The sequence below is a fragment of the Vidua chalybeata genome, chromosome 24, assembly GCF_026979565.1.
Source record: "Vidua chalybeata isolate OUT-0048 chromosome 24, bVidCha1 merged haplotype, whole genome shotgun sequence".
Taxonomy (NCBI): Eukaryota; Metazoa; Chordata; class Aves; order Passeriformes; family Viduidae; genus Vidua; species Vidua chalybeata.
Window position 1 is genome coordinate 6,931,263 of NC_071553.1, and position 23,646 is coordinate 6,954,908.

A 23,646-nucleotide genomic window follows, 5' to 3' on the forward strand; every position below is an offset into this window, starting at 1 on the left:
GGCCATTCCGCGCTATTAATAACCCGCAGCCTGCGGAGGAGCAGGGACGTACCGTGAGAGGGCTGAAAGCCGAACCTCTCCCTCCCTTTCACCCAGGATGCTGCGCTCCAGCGTGAGCAGGATGCGGATTTAGCTGATGCAGAACAACACATCCTCCCTGGCTGGGAGGGGAAGAGTCGCCAGCGTAAACACCATGGCTTAGCACCTCCCTGCCTCTGGACTCCTGTGACAGCAAAAACAAACAAACAAACAAACAAACAAACAAACAAAACCACCACCATAATACTTGCCTACTGTAAAGGAAAATTGAGGCTTTTTCTTAAAATTCATGTGCCCCTGTGCCTCAGTTTCACAGAGGAACCACCGATTCCTGTGAACACGGGGCTTTTGCATTCTAAGTTACAAGCAGAAGCAGAACTGAGAGCCCTCTGGGCTTTAGCCAGCTTCAGCCAGAGATCTTCAAACTGTACCAGATTATTAGGATCACAGTACAGAAGTGACTCAGTGATACCTGTATTCCCACCTTCTAATCCCAAGATTTAAGGTCTTCAGTACACTTTAAGGCTCTTTCAGTACCCTTCAGGACCTGGTCTAGTGGGCAGCATCCCTGCCCATGGGGGTGGGGAGTTGGAACTAGGTTATCTTTAAGGTCCCTTTTGGGGTGGTTGGAAATACTGATCTTTAAGGTCCCTTCCAAACCAACCCTTCCAGCCTGAGGCCAACACCCCTCTAGTTCCTGTCCATGGGTCATTCATGGGCATTCATGGGTCCTCTCCTCAGCTCCTGATGCCTTCCCCTCACAGCATCCCTGTCCAGCTGCTGGTCACACATGGGGTGCTCTTAGATATTCTAAGTGCAATGTCATCGTGTTATTAAGGCTGAAAATCACTGGATTCTCCAAAGGATGTGTCTCCCCACTGTGGGACTGCCAAGCTGCCCTGTACTGCTGAGTCACCAGGATGCTTTCATTGGAAAGAAGGAATTGGCAGTTTCCAGACTGACTTCTGTGACCCTCTTGATATTTGTTGTTTCCGTTATGTTGAGCACAGCATGGAAAGAATGGTCTGCCAAATAAACACGTTCCTGCAGGAATGGTCCCTGAAACAATGCAGTGTTAAAGACTGTTTTCCAAGAAAGAGGGCTCCATTTCCCCCTGTTCATCCTGCCAGACAGATCCATGTAAAGTTTTCTCCTTATCTGCGAGGCTGATGTTCCTCTTCACAAGGCTGCCTGGCACAGGGCCTGGGGATGCAGATGTAGACTGAGTCAGACTAACGCCAATAAACAACCACTTCGGATGCCAGCAGCTCTGCCCTTCACTCTTCCCATCCCTCTGGGAGTGCTGCCTGGGATGCTCATGCTTTCCCTGTCTCCCCATCTCACCCAAAGCATGGGGGTGTCAGGTACTCACCTTCCCTGGACACAGCTTCAGGTGAAGCACTCCAGCATGCTGCCATGATAAACAGTGATTTAAAAATCAGTATCACAGAAATTAGTCTTAAATTATGCTATTTTAGTTAATTTATCATGCAAGTGCTTAGCATTGAAAAAGCTTTTCTAAGTTTCATCTTTCATCTATGTTGCCCAGCCCCAGAGGAGGTAGGATGGAGGCAGGGATATTTCTTTGTGAAAGAATTACATGTTGGTTGCATTTAAGCCAGAACAGAAGTAAATTAAACATCTAGATCATAAAAGTACCAGAGGATGTTTCAAAACAGGCTCTTTGCAGCACTGCATTAGTTGACTGTAGACCCTGACTGTGTAATGAGTAATATATTAATTTATAATTAGCATGGTACAGTGAAGCTCAGCAAATAGCTCGGTGCACTCTGGATAATTCATCAGCAGAAGAAGTGGTTCTTAATGGTTTCCAAGGTTTGTATGTCCCCTGTAATTGGGAAGTTCAGCATTTATTGTTATTTCTTTGAAGGGATAATTTCATTGCAACCACACATCTTTATTCCCTGTCTGTTTCTGCTGGAGTGCAGAGAAGCTTTTGGAGTGTTGCTGCTCTGGGTATATCTGTGACCTCTCTGTAGGTGAGTACATCAGTGTTTTGCAGAGCAGATGACCTGGATTTGGTGCAGATTCTCAGAGGGTTTTACCCTTTCCCTCCTGCAAAGGGGAGGGGGGAAGGGGGCACATTAACCTCCTTGGGTCACTTGGCTTTTCCCCTCTGCGGCTTCAAAGCCTTCCATACAATTTTCATATCTCCCAAGGGGTCTTCATTCACAATTCTGCTCTCAAAGTCTTCATGAGCCTCCTGGTCTCATTTAGTATTACCTGACAGTAGAAATACAGAAGAAGAATAAATGTATAACAGTAACACTCACTTATGGAGCCTTTGGGGAACTTACTTTCCAATTTGGAAGTTCAGACCCACATTCTGGAGGATGCAGGGAGCAGGACTTCTCCCTGCTTTTGCAGCATTGCCCAGGCTTCCCAGAGATCATCTCCCTGGACTGCTGTTTTGACAGGCTGGGAATCTGCACTGAAATTCCCCGTTGTCAGCAAAACCTTTTGAAAAGGGAACAAAATCCTCGGAGGCAGGTACTCAGTGCTGAGACAGCCTGGAGGCACTGGGGCCTCATCAGATGAAGGGAATAAATAAACTTGAATCTTAATTCACTGGTCCACTGAAAACAGGGTGTGGTAAATCTTCCCCAGGAATAAAATGTCAGGAGTTCTGCTTTTTCCAGCTTTAATAAAATAATTTGTATCCTTCTGCCCATTAACAGCTGCAGATAAGTTGATTGCACTGAGCATTTGAAGTCTTCTGACATGTCCATCTGCCTTTGCATAACCATTTGCCCCTAACCCTTTTTGTACCTCAAGCCCAAATCCATGAGTTTTCTTCCTGAAAAAGTTAAAAAAAGCTGGTTGCTCACCTGGAAGGTACAGAAGGATTTCAGGCATGTGACAGATTTCTTACATGGGAGCAGGATTTATCACTAAGGATACATCAGGAAATGTTGCTAGGGTTTTCTTGGGCAGTTCCTTTCCTTTCCAAACTTGGCTTGTTATGGATACTGGAAACTTGGGTCCCCTCATCCAGTAAAGTACTGGGCTTCTTGAAGAGTCACAGCCAGGGGAGAAAGCAAGGCTGAAGGCTGCTGATGGACACTCGATAAGAAGTCAGGATGATGATGAGAAGGAATTTCTATGTTCACTTCCAGCTGAATTTAAATGAAACCAGTTTTACTGAATCTTAATTTTTCCCTTTCATTTAAATGCTGTGATCTGGAAAGCAACAAGTTTATATTTCTGTATCATTACATCAATAAAGAGCTAGAGTTTTGTAGGCTTCCTTATTAAATAATCTGGCCTAATTTAATTGGAATTTGGCTGGTGTGGAAAATAGCTCTGATTTAATTTGCTCTTGATCATTCCACTAAAACTTTGTGATCTGAAAGTAGTATGTTTGTATTTACTTATCACAGCACTAGAGACCTGCATTGGCAGGCTCTTGATCAAATTACCTGATGAATATAAACAGCAGATTTAATTTAGTTTCATATTGATTTTTGTCATTATTATTAAAACCCTCTGATCTGAAGAATGAGATGCTTGTATTTTCTTAATATCTTATTACTGGGGTTTGGGTTAATCTTGTAGAGCTTTTCCTTTTTCTTTTGAGTAACCAAGTCTAACTAACTGGAATTTAACATATGGCAATTTTGACTCTATAAAGGGGGAAAAGGAACTCAGTTTCCTAGGACAAAATAGCAAAATAACCTACTCTTGTCAGGCCTGGGGTACTCTCCCCTGGCTACCTGTGTGCATTTTGGGGGTTTTGGGTCCCCCAGGAGCTGGTGAGTCACCTCAGGGCATCTGCCTTGCCATCTGTTTGGTGCCCTGAGGAGGGTGCCAGTGGTCCCAACGTGGCACTTGGCAGGGACTCACAGCAGTGCCCTTTCCAAGGGCTGGTTTCTGGGGAAGGGAGAGAGCATGCACAAAGGCTTTGGGATCCCATGGAAAGCAAATGGCTGGGAAATTTGCAAACTGCCCACATGTGAGTTGTCTGAAGAGCTGCTGTTCACCTGTAACTCAGCTTGGTCTTGGAAATATTTCCACGCTTCCAGCTGAGCGGTGGGTTGGAAGGTCCAGGAGTAAGCAGTGAGCTGTGCTCAGAAACCAAAGGCTTTCATCGATGTGCAAATAGGTTTGAGCAAAGCAACGAAAATGAGTACATGGAACTTCAGCCTCTCATCTCAGCTGTGCTGAGGTTGCAGGTCTAATTCCTGGCAACAATTGTGAAAATCCAACCTTTGTTCTTGCTATTTGTTGGTGTTTTAAAGTCTGTTGCTGCCTGTTGCGAGAGGAGCCATGAAAGCTCTGCTCTGGGGGCTCCAGGAGAGGTTTTCTGGACAAGCCTGGAGCTGCCTTGGGCTTAGGAACTGGCCCAGGCTGGTGTTGTGGTCCCAGGTGTTGGAATCCCCTGTGTCAGGGAGAGTCTCCTGCAGAGCCCCATCCAGGCTGGTGGTGCTATTTCAGTTCCAGGAAAGCTGTTTTGGTGGTTTGACACCAAAGACAGGCTCATGTTTTGAGGAGAAGAGGGCTGCAGGAGTGGATCCATCTGTCTGTCTGTCCATCCCCACACCATCCAGCACCCCTCTGTGCTCGCAGATCCATCACACCTTTTTTGGCAGGGAAAATTAGTTTTTGGGTAAATTAGTTCTGACCAGGCTCATCCTTTGAGGAGGAGAATGCCAGCAATCAGTCTGGCTGGCTGTCCGTCCATCCCCGCACCATTCCATATCCCTCGGAGCTCGCGGGCCATCACCCCCCTCTTTGTTTTCTGGGGGGGGGGGGGGGCGGGGGGGAGGGAAAGGGGTTGTGTGTGTAAATAATTTTTCCGGTAAATTCTCTCTGCCTGTTCCTCCTCCCCGACAGCCTTGACGGGCACCGGGGCTGACCGGGGCGGGGCAGCGCCCTCGAGGGCGGGGGCGGCGGCGAGCGGCTCGGTGCGCAGCCGGTGCCGGTGCCAGCCCGGCATCGCAGGGCCGGTCCCGGGACGGCGGCAGCAGCCGGTTCCGGTGCCAGCCCGGGATCGCGGGGCCGGTCCCCGGGCGGCGGCGGCAGCAGCAGGCGGCGCTGCGCCCCTTCGCGCCGGCACCGGGTCCGCCGGGCTCCGCTCGGCTCCGCGCCCGCCGCCCCCGCCCAGCCCCGCGCTGCCGCCGCCGCCGCCCGGCGATGCCCGCGGCCCCCGGCGGCTGCGGCCCGCGGAGGCGGCGCTGACCCGGCGGAGCGGAGCGGCCCCCGGCCATGGGCAGCGTCGGGCCCCGCCCGCACCGAAGCCACCGGCAGGTACGTGCGGAAAGTTTGGCGGGGGGGGTCGAGACGGCACCCCCGGGGCGACCCCCGCCGCGGTGCCGAGCGCCGGCCCGGCGCCGCTCCGAGGGGACGCTGAGTCCTGACGAGGGCCGGGGAGCCGGGGCCGGGGAGCCGCCGGGATCGGCGTGCCAGCGAGCGCAGGCGGCACCGGGATGCCGGTCCAGGGCTCCGCCGCGGGGTCCGGCGCTCCCGGCTCCGCCCGGCCGCCGTACGTCGCTTCCCGGTCCCCGCGTGTCCCGGTCCCCTCTCGCCCGCCGGGGCTCCCCGGTGCCGGTGCGGGGCTCGGGAGGGCCCCTGCAGTGACTTTAACGGGGCCGGCTCTGCCCTGCTCCCCGGTACCGGTGACTCCGACAGCAGCGGCGGCCACGGTCCCTGCGGGCTGTGAGGGCATTCGGACCCGGTGGGTCCGGCCACCGGCTCCGGGAGTGAGCTCGTCACGGATGCGGTTTTGCCAGCACTGCGAAGCTACTCGCCTTTCTGGGAGGCAAAGCACTGCTGGAGAGATCCCAGATTCTGCAGCCAAGGATGCTCCTTTACTCTGGAAGGAACCACAGATCCCAACTGCTGCTGCCTTCAGCACAAGCTGTCAGTGTGGCCAAAGCTGTGAGAAGGACAGGATGGGATGGGGGGCTTTAATCTTCCTCTGCTTCCTCCCTCTCTGCTGAAGCTCCTCCAGCCAGGATGGGTTTGCCTCTGGCCAACACCAGGCTGGAGAAGGGCAGTGACACTGAGAGCCAGCTACCTCATGGGGTGGCTCAAGGGGCACGGGATGGGCACGGGTCAGATGGCCCCATCACCATGAATAGAGGCTCAGTGGCTCAGAGGAGAGCGTGAGCTGTGCCAGTCCCATTCTGGCATCATGAGTTTGTCCATTCTGTGGGTGCCAAGGCAGGGAAGCAGGAGTCTCCTCCTCCTGCTCATCAGCCATCCCTTTTGCTGCAGGGAGAGGCTTGGGGGCCTGTTCATTAGCCTCATTAGCACTCTGGGGCACTGGGCTGTGCTCCAGCAAACTGCAGTCCCTGGCTGGAGGGGCACAATTCCACATCTGGCTTTAATGGAGGAGGAGGAAAACGTCCATAGCTCCTGTGACAGGCAGAGTGGTCGTTGTCTGGGAGGGCAGCAGGGAGCTGTTCCTGTAGTGTGTCTGTGATGGAGAACCTCCATGAAGCTCCCATGTGGATGATGGTCCATGCCCACATGTGGCTACAGGGAGGGACATGGACCCTCACAGAGGAACCATAAACTCTTGACACACTGGTTGCAACTGAGATTGATAGTCTGAGATACTGAGGAATTTGACAGTTCTTTCAGGTCCCAGCTCAGACCCAAAAGGCAAAAGCAGTTTAAAAATGTTAGTGAAAAAATCTACAAAATTCCAAACAGCACCTAACAGAATGGAGAATACCAAGATTTTCAATCAAAATTAAGTGTTTTGACATGCCAGAACACCACTCTTCATTTCACTGACATTGCAGGCTGAAAAATCTCAAGTCAGACCAAACATTTGTAGTTGTAATATCACGACACTGGAGGTTGATAACTGTCAAAACAGCAATTTCTGTGGAGCTGTGTTTTCTAATGTGAGTTTGGGCATGAGTGGGAGCTCTGAGTGCCTCTGCCAGCATGGAACACTGGGATGCACCTTGTCCTCCTGCTCCTCTGAGCCACATGTGCTCTCCTGGCCACCAGCATGGCTCCTGCTCAGCTCAGTGGTTTCCCTTCCGAGTGTGACATGGACAGTGTGGATTGCATTATTGATAACACTGTAATTTATTTATGCTTCCTTGGCTATAGCAAACAGCTCAGCCTTTCTGAGCTAAATATACTTTGCACTGGGGGCATGTTGCTGTCCTCTGTGGGATGGAGAGACCAGTGGAGTGCTTGGGTTTTGGTCCAGCTGAGAGGTTTAGGAATGTCTCCTGGAAACTCAAATGGCCTGGAGGGTCTCATGGGCGTGAGCTGGGGATGGGCACCTCCAGAAGGACTCTGGTGTGTGCTGTGGGGCTCAGGCCTGGTGCCTGGGAGCTGGGCTGTTCTCCCTGCATGAAGCAGGAGCTGGAGCTGGAGCAGCAGCCAGGAAACCAGGGTCTCCTGATGAGGACCTGGCTGCTCTGCTGGAAGGCGCATGGGAGGTTCGTTGGCACTGGGGACTCACCGTTGCAAAAATTGCACTAGCACTGTGTCTTCTGTCCTCACATCTGGGCTGCTAGATGTGCCCCATCATGGGGCAAGACAGCTGCGTGCTTGTCCAGCTGGGACACGGCTCCTGCGTGGTGCAGGGGTGGCCCCAGGCGTGGGGCACGTGCCCCACTCCCTGCTGGATGCAGTGCTGTGGCATGAACTGCCTCTGGATTCAGGTGAAGGACTGAGCAGGTCTGAGAGAGCTGTTTGCTTTGTCATTGAGCAAATAGTGCATGCTTTAAGCTGACATCAGTATTTACACAGTGGGCTGTCACGTCTCCAAAGGGACTCCAGCAGTACCAGCTGTTGTATGATCCCCCTCTGAGAAGCCTCATGCAGAGCATTTTCTGCCAGAACATCAGAGATCACCTGAATATGGGTTTACAGGAGAGAGTCTTACAGTCCCACCACATCACCTCGAGGAGCAATGGTTTTCTTGCACATTGAGCCATACTGGATTCTTTCTGGCAATGGAGGGGCTGGAGCAGGAGCAGCCCCTCATTACCCACTGGGCAGGGATGGAGTCAGGACAGCAAGTGGGATGCTGCCAGCCACTCTTCAGTCTGCTCCTGGCCAAGCTGACCATCCCACAGCACTAATTAGAAGTATTTCCTTACCTCTAAATTCTTTTTTAGCATAAAATATGTGGTTTTGTCAATATACCTTTGGTTTCTTCCTGCGCAAATGTCAACACTTTTGATGACATTTTCTGATTTTTGTCTTCCAGATGGGAGAATCAAAGTGCAAAATTCACTTTAAATCACCAATTCGGAACGAAGCATTTTTCATTTTGAAATGCCAGTTTAAAACAGGAAAATTCATTTTTAAATGCTTCCAAATAAGAAATGTCCTTTTTACCTCTTCAAATCACTTCATTTTGATTAAAAATGTCAGCATATTGTGTCCTGGCTCTTCATTAGAGGAGTCTGTGGTTTCACTGTCTCATGGTCCAGAGCAGATACAAATTTCAAACATGGTTGAAAATTGAAGATTTCTTCTCTGAGAGGTGTGGGTTTGTCCAGTGCACTGCTGGAATTGTGCACTGCTTGTGGAGAGGACTGTGCAATGTTGGTACAGGGCAAGGTACCCCTGGCACCTGCTGCTGGCCCTGGCAGCACTCTCCAGCCTCAGTGTCACCACCACTTGTCTTTGTGGTGTCTTGTTAGTAAGTTATGATCCAGCACTAACATTTTATGGGAGACATAGTTGTTTGCTGGACCTGGTTAGACCCCAGCAGGTGATAATGGAGGCTGGGAGGTCACCACATCACTTGGCAGGTGCCAAGCAGTGACACCACTGCCTGCGGAGCGCCGGAGCTATTCCCATCTGAAGGGCTGTGGCTGTAAATAGTGAAGAGAACATATTTAAAGAACTCAGCAGTAAAATACAAAACCCTTTGGGACTTACATTTTTCCCTAGGGGCTTTAGATGATGTAAAACTTGGCTTCTTCCCAGCAAGTGCTGCATGGAGTGGGAGTGGTGCAAGTGTGGTGCCAAGAGAGATTCTCGGTGTGTCCAGGGGTGGCCGATGCAGTTTTGGGTGTGTGGTTGCATGAATTTGGCGTCTGTGCTGGAAGGAGGAGCAGCCCCAGAAGAAGGTGACGCACTGAGAGAGCGGACTGCAGGTCCTGGCACTGCCATGGGCTCGGTGCATCCCACTGGCAATCAGCTGCCCTGTTCCTCGGCTTCCTGTGGGGTGCTGGCCCCGGGACATCCAGCGGGATCAGCCCATCCTCCTGTTTGTCAGCAAGTGGTTTACAAATGCCAAGCCTCGGGCATCACTGCAAGGGACCTCAGTGACACAAGGACAATAACAGCACATAACCACGCACAGTAAAGGCAAAACCTGAAATGACTTGCTGCTGATCTACTCTGGCTCTTCCCACACACAGTGGCTGTGCATGTAGTGTTTGTCATCTGCTTTAATAACCTACTATAAAGGACCTGATTTTGTGCTCTCAGCTCTCAGTAAAAATCAGGAGCAGCTCTGCAGGTCCTGTTGTTCAAAAAGGGGTGAGCAGGGTTATGGGCTGAGCTCCTGGAGAAATTTCAGTGGTGCAATGGACACAGGCACCTGGGAGTGTGTGTCCTGAAGTGGGGTAGGTGAAACTCCCAGGTGTCCCCAGCCACTCCCAGAGACACAGTGGCTCGCACTGATGGCAGGTATCACTGCCCATGTTGTTCTTTCTCCTTTCAGATGTGCTGATGTCTGCTCCTTGCAAAGACCTGACCCACCTGAGGCTGGCAGATGCACAGATGTGACCGTGAATCACCAGTAAAAGGTAACCATCATTCACCTGTACTACTGCTGGTGGGATCTCTTTCTGTCCTGCTGAGATGGCCTATGCTGCTGCTGAAGTCTGAGGTCATCTGAGGGTGGTGGGTGAATCCCTTCATCTCCCAGGGCCATGTCCCCACAGCCAGACACCCCAGTCCTCACAACGTTCAGGAGTCATACCACTGCGTGCAGGAGCATTGGTGAGTAGATCTGCACCTCCCAGCCCTCCGCAGTCCCTCTTCCTCCACATATCTCTTCTTGTTTTCGGTAGAATGAGTGAGAGAGATATACAGAGCCTGAGCAAATGGGTTTTCGTGCTCAGTCTCTGCCTTACCACGCTGTGGGGACGACTGACGCTGGCCTCCACGCATCATCACAGAAGCCATTCAGGTAGGGGAGCAAGATCCTTGCTACTGTATGTGTCACATGCTTGTGCAAACATCTGGGTCCTCATGATAATGGTACTACTTTGGGGTCTTCATGGGATGCCTGAGGTGGGGGTTACATGGGGATGAGCTGCTTGGTGAAGTTCTGTCTCATATCTCTTGGTGGGGGGAGGAGCAGTTTCAGGCTGTGGTGCACACCAGGAGCAGGCGGGCATCTCTCTGGGGACCAAATGCTGACAGCCTCAAGGAGCTCAGTGTCCTTCCCTTTTTCTGGGGTCTGGGCAGTATCCAGCAAACAGACACCAAGAGGCACAACACAGTGCCACTGTGACAGCTGTTGGATTGGTTTTTGGAGTGTCCACGTGTGCAGGAAGCTCCCGGGACTGCTCCTTCAAGATGGGTAGGAGCATGCAGCCATAGGAGCTGCTGCTTGAGTTAGAAGTTGTGAATACTCATTATGGGGCATTTAAAACCAGTGGCTTTGTGAGTTGGGATGGTCTGAGGAGTTAAATAAAGAATTTCTTCATGTCTGTAGCAGAATCTGAGACACATATAATGATCCACCTATACATCTGATACATCTATGTGAACCTATTGTTGGGGTAATTCTTGCTCTGTGGGCAGTGGATGTAACTCTTTCCACCCGAGTTGCTATGAGTATCACAAGCCCCACTTGATATGTGGTGGACACTCTTCACTCCACTCTCCACCTATTAGAAATAACAATTTGTTTTGCCCTGGTTGCAAAGATCATCTAGGAAGATGGAACAAGTGTAAAGTAATGTAGAACTGAAAGTCTTGGTGGAAAACATCATTGTGGCTCTGAGATGTTCATTTGTTATTCCCAGCTGTGAATTTGAAATTTCCTCTCTGAGCATTGGAATGCTGCTTTGTGGCATGGATGTGATTTTTTGGAGGGGTTATGTGAACCCATGATTGAAGTTTGTGTCTGGAGAAGAGAAGCACCTGAGAAGTTATGCTCAGCCCTTTGTGCCCATCCTCCCTCACACAGGAGCCTGATGGGCCAGTGGGGGAACCTGGTGGTCCAGGGCTGGGGGCTCCTTGGAGCATGGTGGGAGGACATATGGGGAGGTGGATGCTGGTGTTGCTGGTGGTACTGGTGTTGCTGGTGGTACTGGAGCTACTGGCAGAGCTGTGCACCTGGCTGCACAGGTGAACACTTGGATCCCAGGGCACCTGCTGTATGCTTCATATGCCTCTGCTTGGAAGGGGCACTTATGGGTTAATTTGAAACCATTCACACTCTTGATTGACCCCACACCTAACCCTGTCCTATTTCTGTCATTTTTCCCTGAGAGTTAAAGCAGTTCTAATCCTGTAATCCCCACCCGCATTGCTTAAAACCAAAACACATCTTCCGGAGTGACTCCCTCACCCAACCAGTCAGCAGCTACCTGCCTTTCTCTTCTCCTCACCCTGGGTATCCCATCAGGTTGGACAGGGCTCTGAGCAACCTGGTCTAGTGGAAGGTGGGCCTGGTAAGGGCAGGGAGTGGAGCAAGATGAGCTTTAAGCTTCTTTCCAACCTAAACCGTTCTGTGATTCTAACTGGGAGAAATCTCTTCACTTTTTTTCTGGGATGACTTTTCAGCACAGAATCAGGTCTACCCGGGATATGGGCACTGTTGGCAGCTTAAGTACTCAGTCAACCTGCCCAATCCCAGTGCCAGAGAGCCGTGCTCCTCCATGGTATCACTTTGTAGGGAGCTGCTTCTTTGGGGAAGAGTCATACCTGGGATTAATAAAGCAGCAATCACTGAGGTTTGAAGTGCAGATGCCCAGGTGTACTGGTAGGTGTGAATTATGTATAAGTCTCACTTGTCCACGAGCAGCCAGGCTCATGGATTCATGTGCCAGCAGGGCCTGAGTCAGGGTTTTTTTGCTCTCACAGACTTATCCACGGCAGACCAAATGGTGTGGTTTTTATTCAGGAAAATTTGATCCACAGAAAAGAGGGCAGACCAGGAGCAAACACTTAAAAGTTTGACCCTGCTCTATGTCTTTGTGAACAGAGTTTCTCTCTGCCCATCCTGCTTTCCGGATATTGTAAGAACTTCCTGTGACTGCCTCATCTCTTGGGCTGGGTTTCCATGGTCTCAAAACAAGAATTCTTTGTGTACTTGCTGAGTTAATGGACTTTACTCTCCTGTTGTCTGCCCTGTTGTTGCTGCATTTGGGACAGTTTTCAGTGAAGGTTATGTTTGAAACATAATGCTGCATAATAATGCTGCTTTCATAATGCTGCATTCTTAGTGGCAGTGACATTTGTGTCCAAGGAAGCTGCAGTTCTGTTTCTGTGTGGAGTTGAACAGGGATAACTGTCACTGATGCCTGAGACCCCCAGAGTCAGAGATGCTGAGGGACAGATACATCCAGAGCTTTCATCCCATTAAAGAATTGTGTTTATTCACAGGTAGAACCACTTAAAAATGATCAATAGCAGAGGAAGGTCTTTAATTGTGACCTCAAATGTAAACATTTCTTGAAGAGACAGTCCACATGCAAACCCTCTGTTTGCTGTCCAGGGACACATCTGACTGTGGCAACCAGGTCTGATAATCGAATTACAGAATATCTCAGGTTGGAAGAGGTCCACAAGGATCATTAAGTCCAGCTCCTGGCCCTGCACACAAATCAGACCATGTGCCTGAGATCCCTTGTGCCCACCCAGCACATGGAGATGCTGCTTTGTCCAAGCAAAGCACTGCTTCCTGCAGAATGTGGTTGGATTCAAAGAGCCACATGAATCAAGCACAGTCATTTGGAAACAGAATAGGAGACTCCTTGGTGAAGAATGATTCATCAGAAGTTTAATCCCCTGTGTAACATAGTGAGGTCTTCATGATGAACAAGGCTGGAATGTCTGGATCCAACTCCCACAAAGGTGGTCCCAGCACCTTCTAAAGCTGATAATCAAAGGGCTGTCTTTGCCTTTATGCTCATCACTCAACCTGAAGCAGAAGTAAAAAGATATTTAAGTCAGCTGGGATTTTTTCTTTTGGGAAATGAGGTTCTCTGGGCATTACCTGGCACTAACATGCATCCAACTTCTCTTCATTTTGTAGCTCTCCCCCAGCAAGCAGTATTTTACACTGAACATGTGGAGTGGTGCCCACGCTCCCTGAGACACTCAAAATGTGTCATTTCAGGTTATGCCATAAAAATCCCATGTTCTGCTGCTCATTTAAAGGTCAATCAGAGTAGGACAGCATTTTTATTTTATTTTTGCATGCAGAATCCAAAAGCCGTTTGCTCTTACAATTCTTCATGGTTCCACGAGATAAGCTGTGTCTTTTAGAAAAGGGTTCCAGTGGGGAAATACCAGTTAAATGGGAGGGAGAAGCATGCCAGAAGCTCTGGAACTTATCCCAGGCTCTTGGGAGGTTTCCTGCTGTCGGTGTTAAACGCACCATCCATCTGATATGTTTTTTATTCCAAGTTTCCTGCTGCTCAGCAAAAGGAGAAGCAGCTGCAGGGAGCTCTGGAGCCCGTTGCTTGCACTGCACGTGGGCTCAGCCCCTCTGCTCACACTTCCCAGGCATGGGACATGAAAACCTCGTGTGGCAGGGAGCCTCTGGTATGGCTGGGAGCCTCTCACACCGCTGTCCTGCTGGTGTCCCTCGGTGTGGTGATGCTCATCTCTGCAGCGAGGAAACAGCAGTGTCTCCTGCTGACATCCTGGGAATCACCGTATCTGAGGCAGAGATATGGTGGTTTTCTTTGCTCTCAGAGTTTCTTTGCTCTCAGTTACATCTCCCCAAGCTCCTGTGCTCATGTGAATGCTGGGGGCTGGCATGGTTCATGTTGCCTGTGGGCCAGAGGTGGGGAAACAAGTGAATCTGGTGTGTAGGAGCTGAGGTGCATTTTGCCAGCTGGGATAGCCCTTACCCGGCTTCCCATGGGCACATCACCTCTGCTCAAATGCCAGGGCCTGGGAAGGGGATGCACTGTGTCCTGCTGCCAGGGCTGCGGCTGGTACCCGGAGGGGGCAAATTTCCAGTGGCATCATGTCCTAGGGCAGGGTGCCAGATGGTCAGAAGACAATGCAATGGGGAATGGTTTTAAACTGGAAGGAGACAAGTTTTGGTTAGGTGTTCAGAAGAAATTCTTCCTTGTGAGGGTGGTGAGGCCCTGGCACAGACTGTCCTTGAATGCATTCCTGGAAGTGTTCAAGGCCAGGCTGGATGGGGCTTGGAGTAAATTTGTCGAGTGGAAGGTGTCCCTGCCCATGGCAGGGCGTGGAATAAGATGATTGTTAAGCTCCTTTTCAACCCTAACCAATCTCTGATTCTACAGTTCTAAGACCTTCAGGCAAATGGAAGTGTTTTGTGGCCTGAGAGCAGGATGGGTCCTGGGGCTGCGTGCTGCTTCTTCAGCTCTGCCATCAGTAGGGCCCTGGCTGTGAGGCTGTGTGTGCCCCAAGGGGACTGTTGGGTTGTGCCAGGGGCTGTGGGGCTGTGCCAGGGCAATGGGGTACCTGCCCCACACAGGCAGCTTTTCCTGGGCAAGGACTCTGAGGCTGCAGGTCCAGCACCGCAGTGCCCCACACTCAGCTAGCTGCAGTAAGGCAGAGGGAGTCAAATTTCTCTTTATCTCTGAGCTGCACCTTTCCGAGCAAATTAAAAGGGCTTTGACACGTTAGCAAACTGCTATTGCATGGTTGTAATGACCGATTTCTCAGTTCTGCCTGGCTCTCCCTCGGCTGAACCTTTTAAAATTAGCTGAAAATGAGCAGCCGGAAAGCAGGACTGCAAGGGAGCGGAGGGGTTGCCTGGGCAGCCCTCCCGGGAAGAGCTCTGCTAATGAAGCTTTTCTGAAAATGAATCAAACCTGTAACTACCTGTGAACACTGAGACTTGAGGGTGTAAAATTCCCTGGTGAGGTGCATCGGGTGAAAGAGTGACTCCTTGTGGGATAGGAATGTGGGCTCATAGGCAGCCAAAGGCAAGGATCTCTACTTCTTCCTCAGATTATTTGAAAAATCCCATGAAGCATAAAGAAAGGGAAAAACAGTCATGTTTGTTCTGCAAAGAGTTGCTTTCCTTTTAACTTTCACCGAAGTCTACCATTTCTGTATACATAAAGAATGGAATTCATTATTAAAGCTGAATTACTATGACATTTGAAAGAGAAGATAAAATTTGTGGCCAGAGAGATTATTGCAAAATATTCCATATAATAATTGTATGATTATTATGGACAGAAATGAAAGTAAGGGTTCATTAAAAGAAAATGACCATGAAATAGCAGTAAATGAAGTAAATTAAAGACATGGTGATTGCATAACCTGTCCTGCCTGTGCGGTGGTGCCGGGCAGAGGGATGTGTCCTGGAGCAGCTCCTCACATCCTGCTCTTTGTCTCCCATCCGGTGCTCGGACACAGTGGGAACAGAAGGGCAGGGAGTGCTTTGACTGGAAGCTGGCAGAGCCATGCCCAGTTGCTACAAGCCAGGCGTTTACACTTAGATGAGCATTTCCAAGCAGGGATGTGAAAAGAATGTCTGTGAGGCAAAGGGATTTCCCCCAGTGGTGGGGGAGAGATCCCATTTCCCTCAGCTTTCCTTGGAGAGGCGGAGTGGCCGCGTTCCAAAAGCTGGGCAGTGTTTGTCGGTGAGTGTGGGGACCCGACAAGGTCTGCAGGGGCACTCCTCGTGACACAGGTCAGCTGCCCTGGTCCCCCTGACATTGTGCCACTGGGGGGGATGGCATCCCCAGCAGGACGCTCCAGCAGTGCCCAGGGTTCAGGCAGAGCTGGGAGCGGGGACAGCAAGGGCAGGATGAGGCAAATGCAGGGTGGGTCCGAGCAATTGCTGGAGCCTCACGTGCTGGGAGAGGGCTGAGTGGGGGCTCGTGCTCACAGGTTCCTGCAGCAGCAGCAGCAGCAGCAGCCATCATTCCACACAGCTCTGCATGTCCTGCTTGTACCTCCTTCCAAGCCTTTCCTCTGGTGGCAGCTCCTGGGGGCACTCCGGAATGTGGGAGGTGTCCTGTGCCAAGGGCATGGAGCAACCAGGAATGCCCTGATGCCCGCCTACCTGCGTACATTTTGGGATGCCACACTGCAGGAATGCAGCTTCCTTGTCCTCTACCCAGCTTGGCTCCTGTTTGCTAGGGAATAAAAGCCTGTTCCTGGTGACCCACAGGACCCAGGACATGCCCATGTGTGGCTCTGCACTGCTCCTCCAGTGCTCATTAGGCAGGACCTGCAGGGATCTCTGGGGTCGTGGGAATGAAGTCTCTCAGCCCTTTGTGGCTGATTTGTATTGTGCTTGTGTGGGCCATTACCCAGCTGAAGCACTGATTTGAGATGCTGACCAGCTCTAAACTCTGATCCCAGAGGTGATCAGCCAACACAGTAGTTTTCTATTTTCCTTAATATTTTAATGGCACTGGGAGGGGGAGCAGCAGAGCAGCTTGAATTGCCGATGAACACCGTGACATTTCTCTGCCACTGCAGGGTGGAAACGCCATCCTGATCCTTCCTTCTCCATGCAGAGGGTGGGTGATGGTGAGGTGGAGCCACTGATTGTAGCTGTGGTCGGAAGTGATGGTGCTCTGCTTGAAGCCAAAAGCAGCACAATGCACCATCCCCTCTTGTAGCAATGTGCATCTCATTATCAGCTGCAATTAGCTAATGTGCTCATTAGTTTCAATAAAGCTCTTGGCTTGGCCCTGGCAAGAGGGGATGAATTTTGGAGGGTACTATGGGTGTGGGGGCAATTAGAAGTAAGAGCTCAGATATAAGAGGTGTGGAGCAGGAAACACCACTTTTCCTTACAGGTGAGCTGGGAAGATGCTGTGCCCAGACATCTGTATGTCACCAGCAGCCCCAGGGGTGATTCCAGAGGCCAGGACAGTGCTGCACATACTGGGCTCTCCTGGTGCCTTGGTCACAGCTCCCACCAGCAGTGTTGCCCAGGGCAGTGGGCAGGAAATGGCCTGAGCTCTCTGAGGTCTCACAGTGGCTGTTTCTCTCCAGTGCACGTAGAGCCAGGCACATGCGAAGTCATCGCAGCTCACCGGTGCTGCAATAAGAACAAGATCGAGGAGCGCTCCCAGACGGTGAAATGCTCCTGTTTCCCAGGGCAGGTGGCAGGGACAACACGGGCAGCTCCCTCCTGCGTGGACGGTGAGTACCCCATGGTGCAGCCCCTTCCTTTTCAATCCCTGACCTCATCTTCATGGGTTAAACAGGTGTGGGCTTTCCATGTCCCTGGCATTAACCTGCCCTGGGATCCTGCAGCAGAGCAGTGGGAAAGGGGGCACATTCTGGGGAAACTCTCTCACTGGTCACTCACTCAGTTGGTGTGGCTGTGATGCTCCACTCTGTGCAGCCCTGGGCTATGTGCTGTGGGGGAGTTACTGGGGCTCCAACATCACTGTGCTGGGGTCAGGTCTGCAGCACCGATTCCTGCACATCTCCTCACCCAGCTGCCACAGCTGGAAGCAGGGATATGATTCCAGCCCCGCAGCACTTTTGCCTGTGAGGAGCACCAAGCATACAAACTGTATGTTTTATTGAATGCCATCGTGTTCCATGACCAAAGAGCCATCAGGAGCACTGCCAGCCCCTGCCACATGGATTTGTTTGACTGCCAGTGCCCTGTGACTGCAGTTCTGTGCAACACCAAGTAATGCCAGAATAAATTATCAGGGAAGGCTCTTGTTGTCCCTAGCTGCTCAGGTCATATTGTTCCCAAATATAAGAGAGCCCACTCTGGCTGCCCAAACTGGAGCCATGAATCATAAGATTCTGTTAGAGCAGAGTGGTAGGAGACAATCCCTTTGCTCTGTAAGTGGAGCCTGAAACAGGTTCTTGAACAGCACTGCTCTCCCTGGGAGCAAGGACATTGGTTTTTTTTTTCCCTTGGGTAGTGAAAGAAAACAGGGTGTTCTGAGGCAGGTAGAGCAGCTGGGTCAGGTGAGGCCAGGAAGGTGACGAGCAGCTCCTTGTCCAGGGCTGAGCTGTGAGCTGTGCTGGAGAGAGGGGCTGTATCTCCTGGTGTCACTGAAAGGTGGGCAGAGCTGCTCCTCCACAGCCTGTGCTGCAGCCTGGCTGCTCATCCCCTCCTCTCCTCCAGCCTCCATCGTGCTGCAGAAGTGGTGGTGCCAGATGGAGCCGTGTCTCGATGGGGAGGAATGCAAAGTGCTGCCTGACCTCTCGGGATGGAGCTGCAGCAGTGGCAACAAAGTGAAAACGACCAAGGTACGTCCCTGTCAGGTGATGGGGGGAACCCAGCTGTGCCTTCCCCCGCCTGGAGCAAGCAAAATTCAGGAGAGCACCCACAGTTCTGTGGGGAAGGAGAGAGCTCCAGCTCTGTCAGGGCACACACTGATAAGGACTCACCAAAGCAGAGTAGAGGGGCTGGGCTGTGCACTTGTCACTGCTGCTGGAGGGGCTGGCAGGCATACCACAGCCCTGAGTGGATCCCAGAGCTTTTCCCATTGATCATTCTTGCTGGAAGGTTTGGTGTTGGATGGCTCAACCCCTGAGCAGACATCCTAGGTGTGTCTGTGTAACATCCCAGGGCTCCCAGGGTGTCCAGGTTGCTCCCCAGCACCGCCCCCTGCTCCGGGGCCGCAGGTTGCCCTCCCCAGCCCAGTGGCACAGCCCCAAATCTCTCCCTGTTCCCCGTCTGAGGCAATCATTTGTGACAGAGCACTACACGATTATTATTTTCATGGCTTGCTGAATGCCCCAAAGAACAAGGTGTAATTAAAATTTTATCAAACTCATTAGTAATTACATATATGCCATGGTTAATCAGTTGCATAATTTTGTAATCATTGTTCATACTGTTGAGTGTAATTATTCCTTATGCTTTCGTTTTCCTCGCCCCACATCCCCCACCATAAAATTATCATATTAAGCAATGTCAGGATTTTTTTCATTGCTGCTATTACTTTTGTGCACAGAAAGCACTTTCATGCTGAAGTGTTTTTATGGACATCCAAAAAGGTTCCTCCAGCCCTGAGCATCTATCACTGATCAGTAACTACAGCATTACATTGTCTTTTTCCCCTTTTAGTGTTGTTTGGTTGGTTTCCTCCAGCAACTAACTTAGCACAAAGCCTCTGCTCTGGCTTTGCTCTCTTGAATTCTCACTGGGACCATTCCCATCTGGAATGGGAGTAGGACTTAGGAGCTTCTGCTCGTCTGCCTCATTCAGCAGACCCCTCCATGGCCAACCTCCTTTTGGGTGCCATGCCCTCCTTAGGGAGGTGGCAGTTTGGGAACACAGATCTGTGTTTTCAAAAGGACTTCTAGTAACTTTGGATGACTTTAGTGACTTCAAAATGGTGCCAAAGGGCTGGATTTGCATCTCAGTCCACTGTGCAGACAGACCTCAGTGGGAGCTGCAGCCAGAGCACAAAAATCACAAACCATCCTTAAGGTACCATTTGGAATGGCCACTCCATTAAATGAAAGTAAAGAGCCAATCTTATTTGCACCTCTTGAGGCTGTTTGCTGATAATTCATGGATGGGGAATCAGCTGGATGCATTGGATAATTTCTCCTCTTCTCCACAGGTCACTCGATAGCCTCCGTGCAGCGTGGCACTGGCTGAGCAGCCTTGCCATGGGTCCTGGTGCTCCTGTGAGCAGCAGGATGTGGCCCAGTGCCTGCAGAGGTGGGTTGCTCCAGGGCCACCATGCTGCACCTGTCAGCAGGACTGTGACAGCTGCTGGATCAGAGCATCCGCTGCGCCCCAGCTTCCCTGGAGGCTGCAGGCAGGGATCCCAGTGCAGCTGCCAGAATCCCGTCACTCCACGGTTTCCTCCTTTTCTGTGGACACATTCACCAACCAAGAAATGGGCTCATTTTCTAATCCTCTTAAATAAAATATTCCCACTATGTAAGAGTTGACAATGCAGAGACCAACAGGCAGCAGGCCCCCACAATGGGCTTTAATCTGAATAGCTGAAATCCTTGCTGTGAGTTGCCTTTCCCTATCTCCCAAGATGCTGAATCCAAGTTGCAGTCAGGAATCGGGAAGTCAGTGGTTATGTGAAACCCTTCCCCATGTGGCTCCTGGCCCTGGGGTTCTTAGGAGCAGCTGCTGAGCTCCAGCCTGATCCTGAGTCACTGGGGGCTGCTCTGCCCTCGGAGACTGGGCTTTCCCTGCCCCACCGCCTTCCTGCTATGACCACATGCAGCAGATGTGGCAGCATAGTCAGAGGGTTGTATGACACCCTGTTGGCTCCCAGGGATGGTGAGATGTCCCCATGGTGCATGCTGCTGGTTTCTCCTTCCTCAGTAATTGCATTAATCAGGTTGCAATTTTAATGTTTTCCACCATGCAAATCCCAGGCACTGAGTTTCTGCTTGTGTTTGCAATTGAATTTCAGACTTCTGTGAGGCGATCTCTCTGTCTGCAGCTCTGGGGTGTCTGGGGCATCAGACAGAGCCTCAGACCAAGCTAGATTTTGTTGTCGTAATCCAAAATAAAGAAAAATGTACCACCTCCTGGCCCTGAGCTCATGACCTTCTCCAGGACACACCATTTCCTGTGGTGCAGCAGCTCAGGGTGGGGGAGAATGTGAGCTCTGTGCCCCCGATGTCAGAGGTGCTTGGGACCCTGGGGCTGTGGGACCAACACTTCCAGCCCTGCTCTGTGACTGCTCTGGGACCCTGCAGGGGATGTGCTGGTGCAGGAGGGGCTGGAGATGGTGTGAGGACCATGGTAGTGAGGGGTCACTGGCGTGTTTGCTGCCACCTGCCTCCTGCCCTGGCTTCCACCACAGGACTCATTATTGCGACGCTTTTGTAATGGGGTATGTAATACCCTCTCCAGATGTGATGTAAATACCAGACTGTGAAATAATAAATTCATTTTAATCTCTGCAAAAGATCTTTTCACTCAGCAGCAAAGGGAGGCTCTGGGAGTGCTTCTCATGCTGCTGAATCTGAGGTAAAGGGTCTGGGGACTCTGCCCTGGCCATTCCAGAGTCCCAACCAACTTGTGCAACGATGGCTTTGGAGGAGAGCTGAAAGCCTGTTGTGGCCAGCAAAGACTGAATAGCTCATAGTGATCCTAAAGAAAAGTGCATTCATTTCTACAGGATGCTTTGCTGAGAGCTTCTCTTATCCTGTTGCTTCACCTTGGTGTGGCAGCTCCCACTGCTGCAGTGCCATGTCCACAGAGATGCTACCTCTACCAAAGGCCAGACTGTGATTTTAAGGTTCCCACTTGGAGTCCTCTGCCCTCTGAGAAACTAGGCTGTTGAATACAGAGTGGGAATCTCTTATTTCCAGTAGAAAACACCGGGCTGTAGATGGGAACACCCCTGCGTGGCTGAGCATTTTCATAGCTGGCTCATAATGTGAAGAATCCACTCTGCGGAAGTGTTGAGCTTGACACCTACATTGATATAAAAACATTTTATTGTCTGCATAATAGGCACCCTTGAAGCTTATTTTTCACTTACTGCAGCCCACAGTTTAGTGAGGAAATAGCCCCTTGGTGTCTCTGCTGAGTGCTGACCTCGCTGCTATCACACCATCAGAGTACACAAATACTGCAAATTGCTGCTCCTCTCCTGGCAGGTAAATGTGTTTCCAAGGAAAACGCTGCAGCCTGCAGGACTGCTGGTGTTACCTCTGACTCCTGAGCAGCCAGGGAAGGATGCTCCTGACACAACTTCTGGCCCTCTGCCCTTCTTCCACTCGCTGTATTTTCAGTGCTTTCCTTTAACAGTCCTAGCAGGAGCAGTAAACCGAGGAAGAGGGTGATGGTGATGGGAACATCTCTGAGCTGAGCCAAGGACTTCAGTGCCCTGTCTCTTCACTGCCTCAGTGGGACATTGCCACCTGCATGGTCCCCAGTGACCACAGACACCCTGATCACTTCTCTCTGCATGTGACCACACTGCTGGTCGCTGAAGGACAGATCAACCCCTGCTTGGACGCCCCAAGCTCTCATGCCAGGGTCCCAGATCCACCCTGCCCAAGTCCCCATCTTGGTGGGGAAGTCTTGTGCCAAGTTCCGTCTCAGAACATCTGTGCAGCTTGCAGAGACAAGATTTGAAGTTGCCCAAGAGGTGATTAGTCAGACGAAACTGTCACAGTTAACATACTTTCAATATCATCTCCCTGGATATTATAATTACACCCCATTCAATTAATCTTCAGGAAAAAAAAAATTCTTTTGTATTAAGATTTGGTGAAGAATTATTAGACAGTGAATTAAAAGACAAGGATTCCATTTTACCTAAAAATACTAAAAGCATAATGCATAAAATACCCCCAAATTACAAGCTGACTAAATGTAGAGCTGTGCTAGGAGGTGAAATGAAAAGTAAAATAAAACCCTTTGAGCAGTACAAGGTGCAGTATTATCAAAGAAATAAGATGGAAACATAATTAACCACCCAGCATTATGCTGAAAGATGGGAAATTGAAATGGGAGACAAAATTAGGTGAAATTGCAGAGCAGACTCATTTATTTCTGCTTTATAAATCAGTGCTACCTGTCAGCAGCGATGCCAAGCTATTCCAGAATAGGAGCTTTCCAAGGGAGGCTGTTCACAGAGACCTCACCTTGTCTATGTTGGGGCTGCTGTGCTCTCCTGGATGGTGAGCTCTGTGTCACTGTAGGAGCAGGTGATGCCTCCAAGGGTCACATCTTTGGTGCCCTTTTCCTTCACCCAGCCATAGTGCATTCAGGCCACATCTGATCTATCCTCTTCCCCAAAAGCTGTCTCCCTTTCCCTGGTGCTCTGCTGCTCTTTGCTGCCACCCTTGTGACTTTTGCAAATGTTGCTCCTATGGCATCTCACAGGCAACCTACCATCAGTGGCCTCTTGCACTGGTGAGTTGAAGTCCAATTTAGGGCTGGAGGAACATTTTCTTTAACTGTGCTAAATTTCCTCCTCTCAGGCTTAATTGGCTCCTGTTCCCTATAACCTCTGCCCCCTCCACTCTCCTGCCGTTGCTCTGCTTGCTCCTCTCTGCTGATTTGCTTTATTGCTGCTTTTCAATGAATTCAAACAAGAAAAGAATTGTCTTTTCCAGAAGTAGAAAGATTTTTGTTAGAATCATCTCAGCTATGCAAAACCACCCTTGTGCATCTCCTGTGCTGTGCTCAGGAATGGAGACACCTGGAATTGGCTTATCAGATGAGAAGCAGAATCTGTCTCATCAAGCTTACAGGATTCGCAGAGGTGGCAGGTGCATGTGGTTGTTCTGGCACTAGTATGTTTGGACGTGAGCACGTGGGTCAGGTTTTTTCCTACTTTGCCAATACCTTTCACTAAGAAACTCTACTCTTTTTTTTTCCCTATCTGGCTTGTTTGTAAGTAGATATATCCCTGTTTCGGGGATGTGAACCAAATGGCTTCAGCATCCAGACCTGCTGCCCCATCCCTCCCACCCTCAGGACAGAAGCCAACAGCAGCCACAGCCCCCACCACCAGGATGTGGGGACATGTGGCCATAGAGACATGG

At 50.6% G+C, this 23,646-nt stretch overlaps 1 protein-coding gene across 5 annotated transcripts; it reads left to right on the plus strand.

Moving 5' to 3' along the window:
• The first annotated feature begins 5,192 nt into the window (after positions 1 to 5,192).
• TAFA3 (TAFA chemokine like family member 3) lies at positions 5,193 to 20,665 on the plus strand. 5 transcript variants are annotated; one of them, XM_053963947.1, is made up of 7 exons: positions 5,193 to 5,307; positions 9,713 to 9,797; positions 9,920 to 9,993; positions 10,065 to 10,183; positions 17,179 to 17,328; positions 18,281 to 18,405; positions 19,731 to 20,665. In XM_053963947.1, exons 4-7 carry the CDS (start codon positions 10,066 to 10,068, stop codon positions 19,740 to 19,742), a joined length of 405 nt encoding a protein of 134 aa, XP_053819922.1. In that variant the 5' UTR covers positions 5,193 to 5,307; positions 9,713 to 9,797; positions 9,920 to 9,993; position 10,065; the 3' UTR covers positions 19,743 to 20,665. The 5 variants fall into 5 exon arrangements, with proteins under 5 accessions (XP_053819922.1, XP_053819924.1, XP_053819920.1 ...); XM_053963949.1 differs by having other exon boundaries at positions 9,936 to 9,993; XM_053963945.1 differs by having other exon boundaries at positions 9,920 to 10,183.
• The last annotated feature ends 2,981 nt before the right edge of the window (positions 20,666 to 23,646 follow it).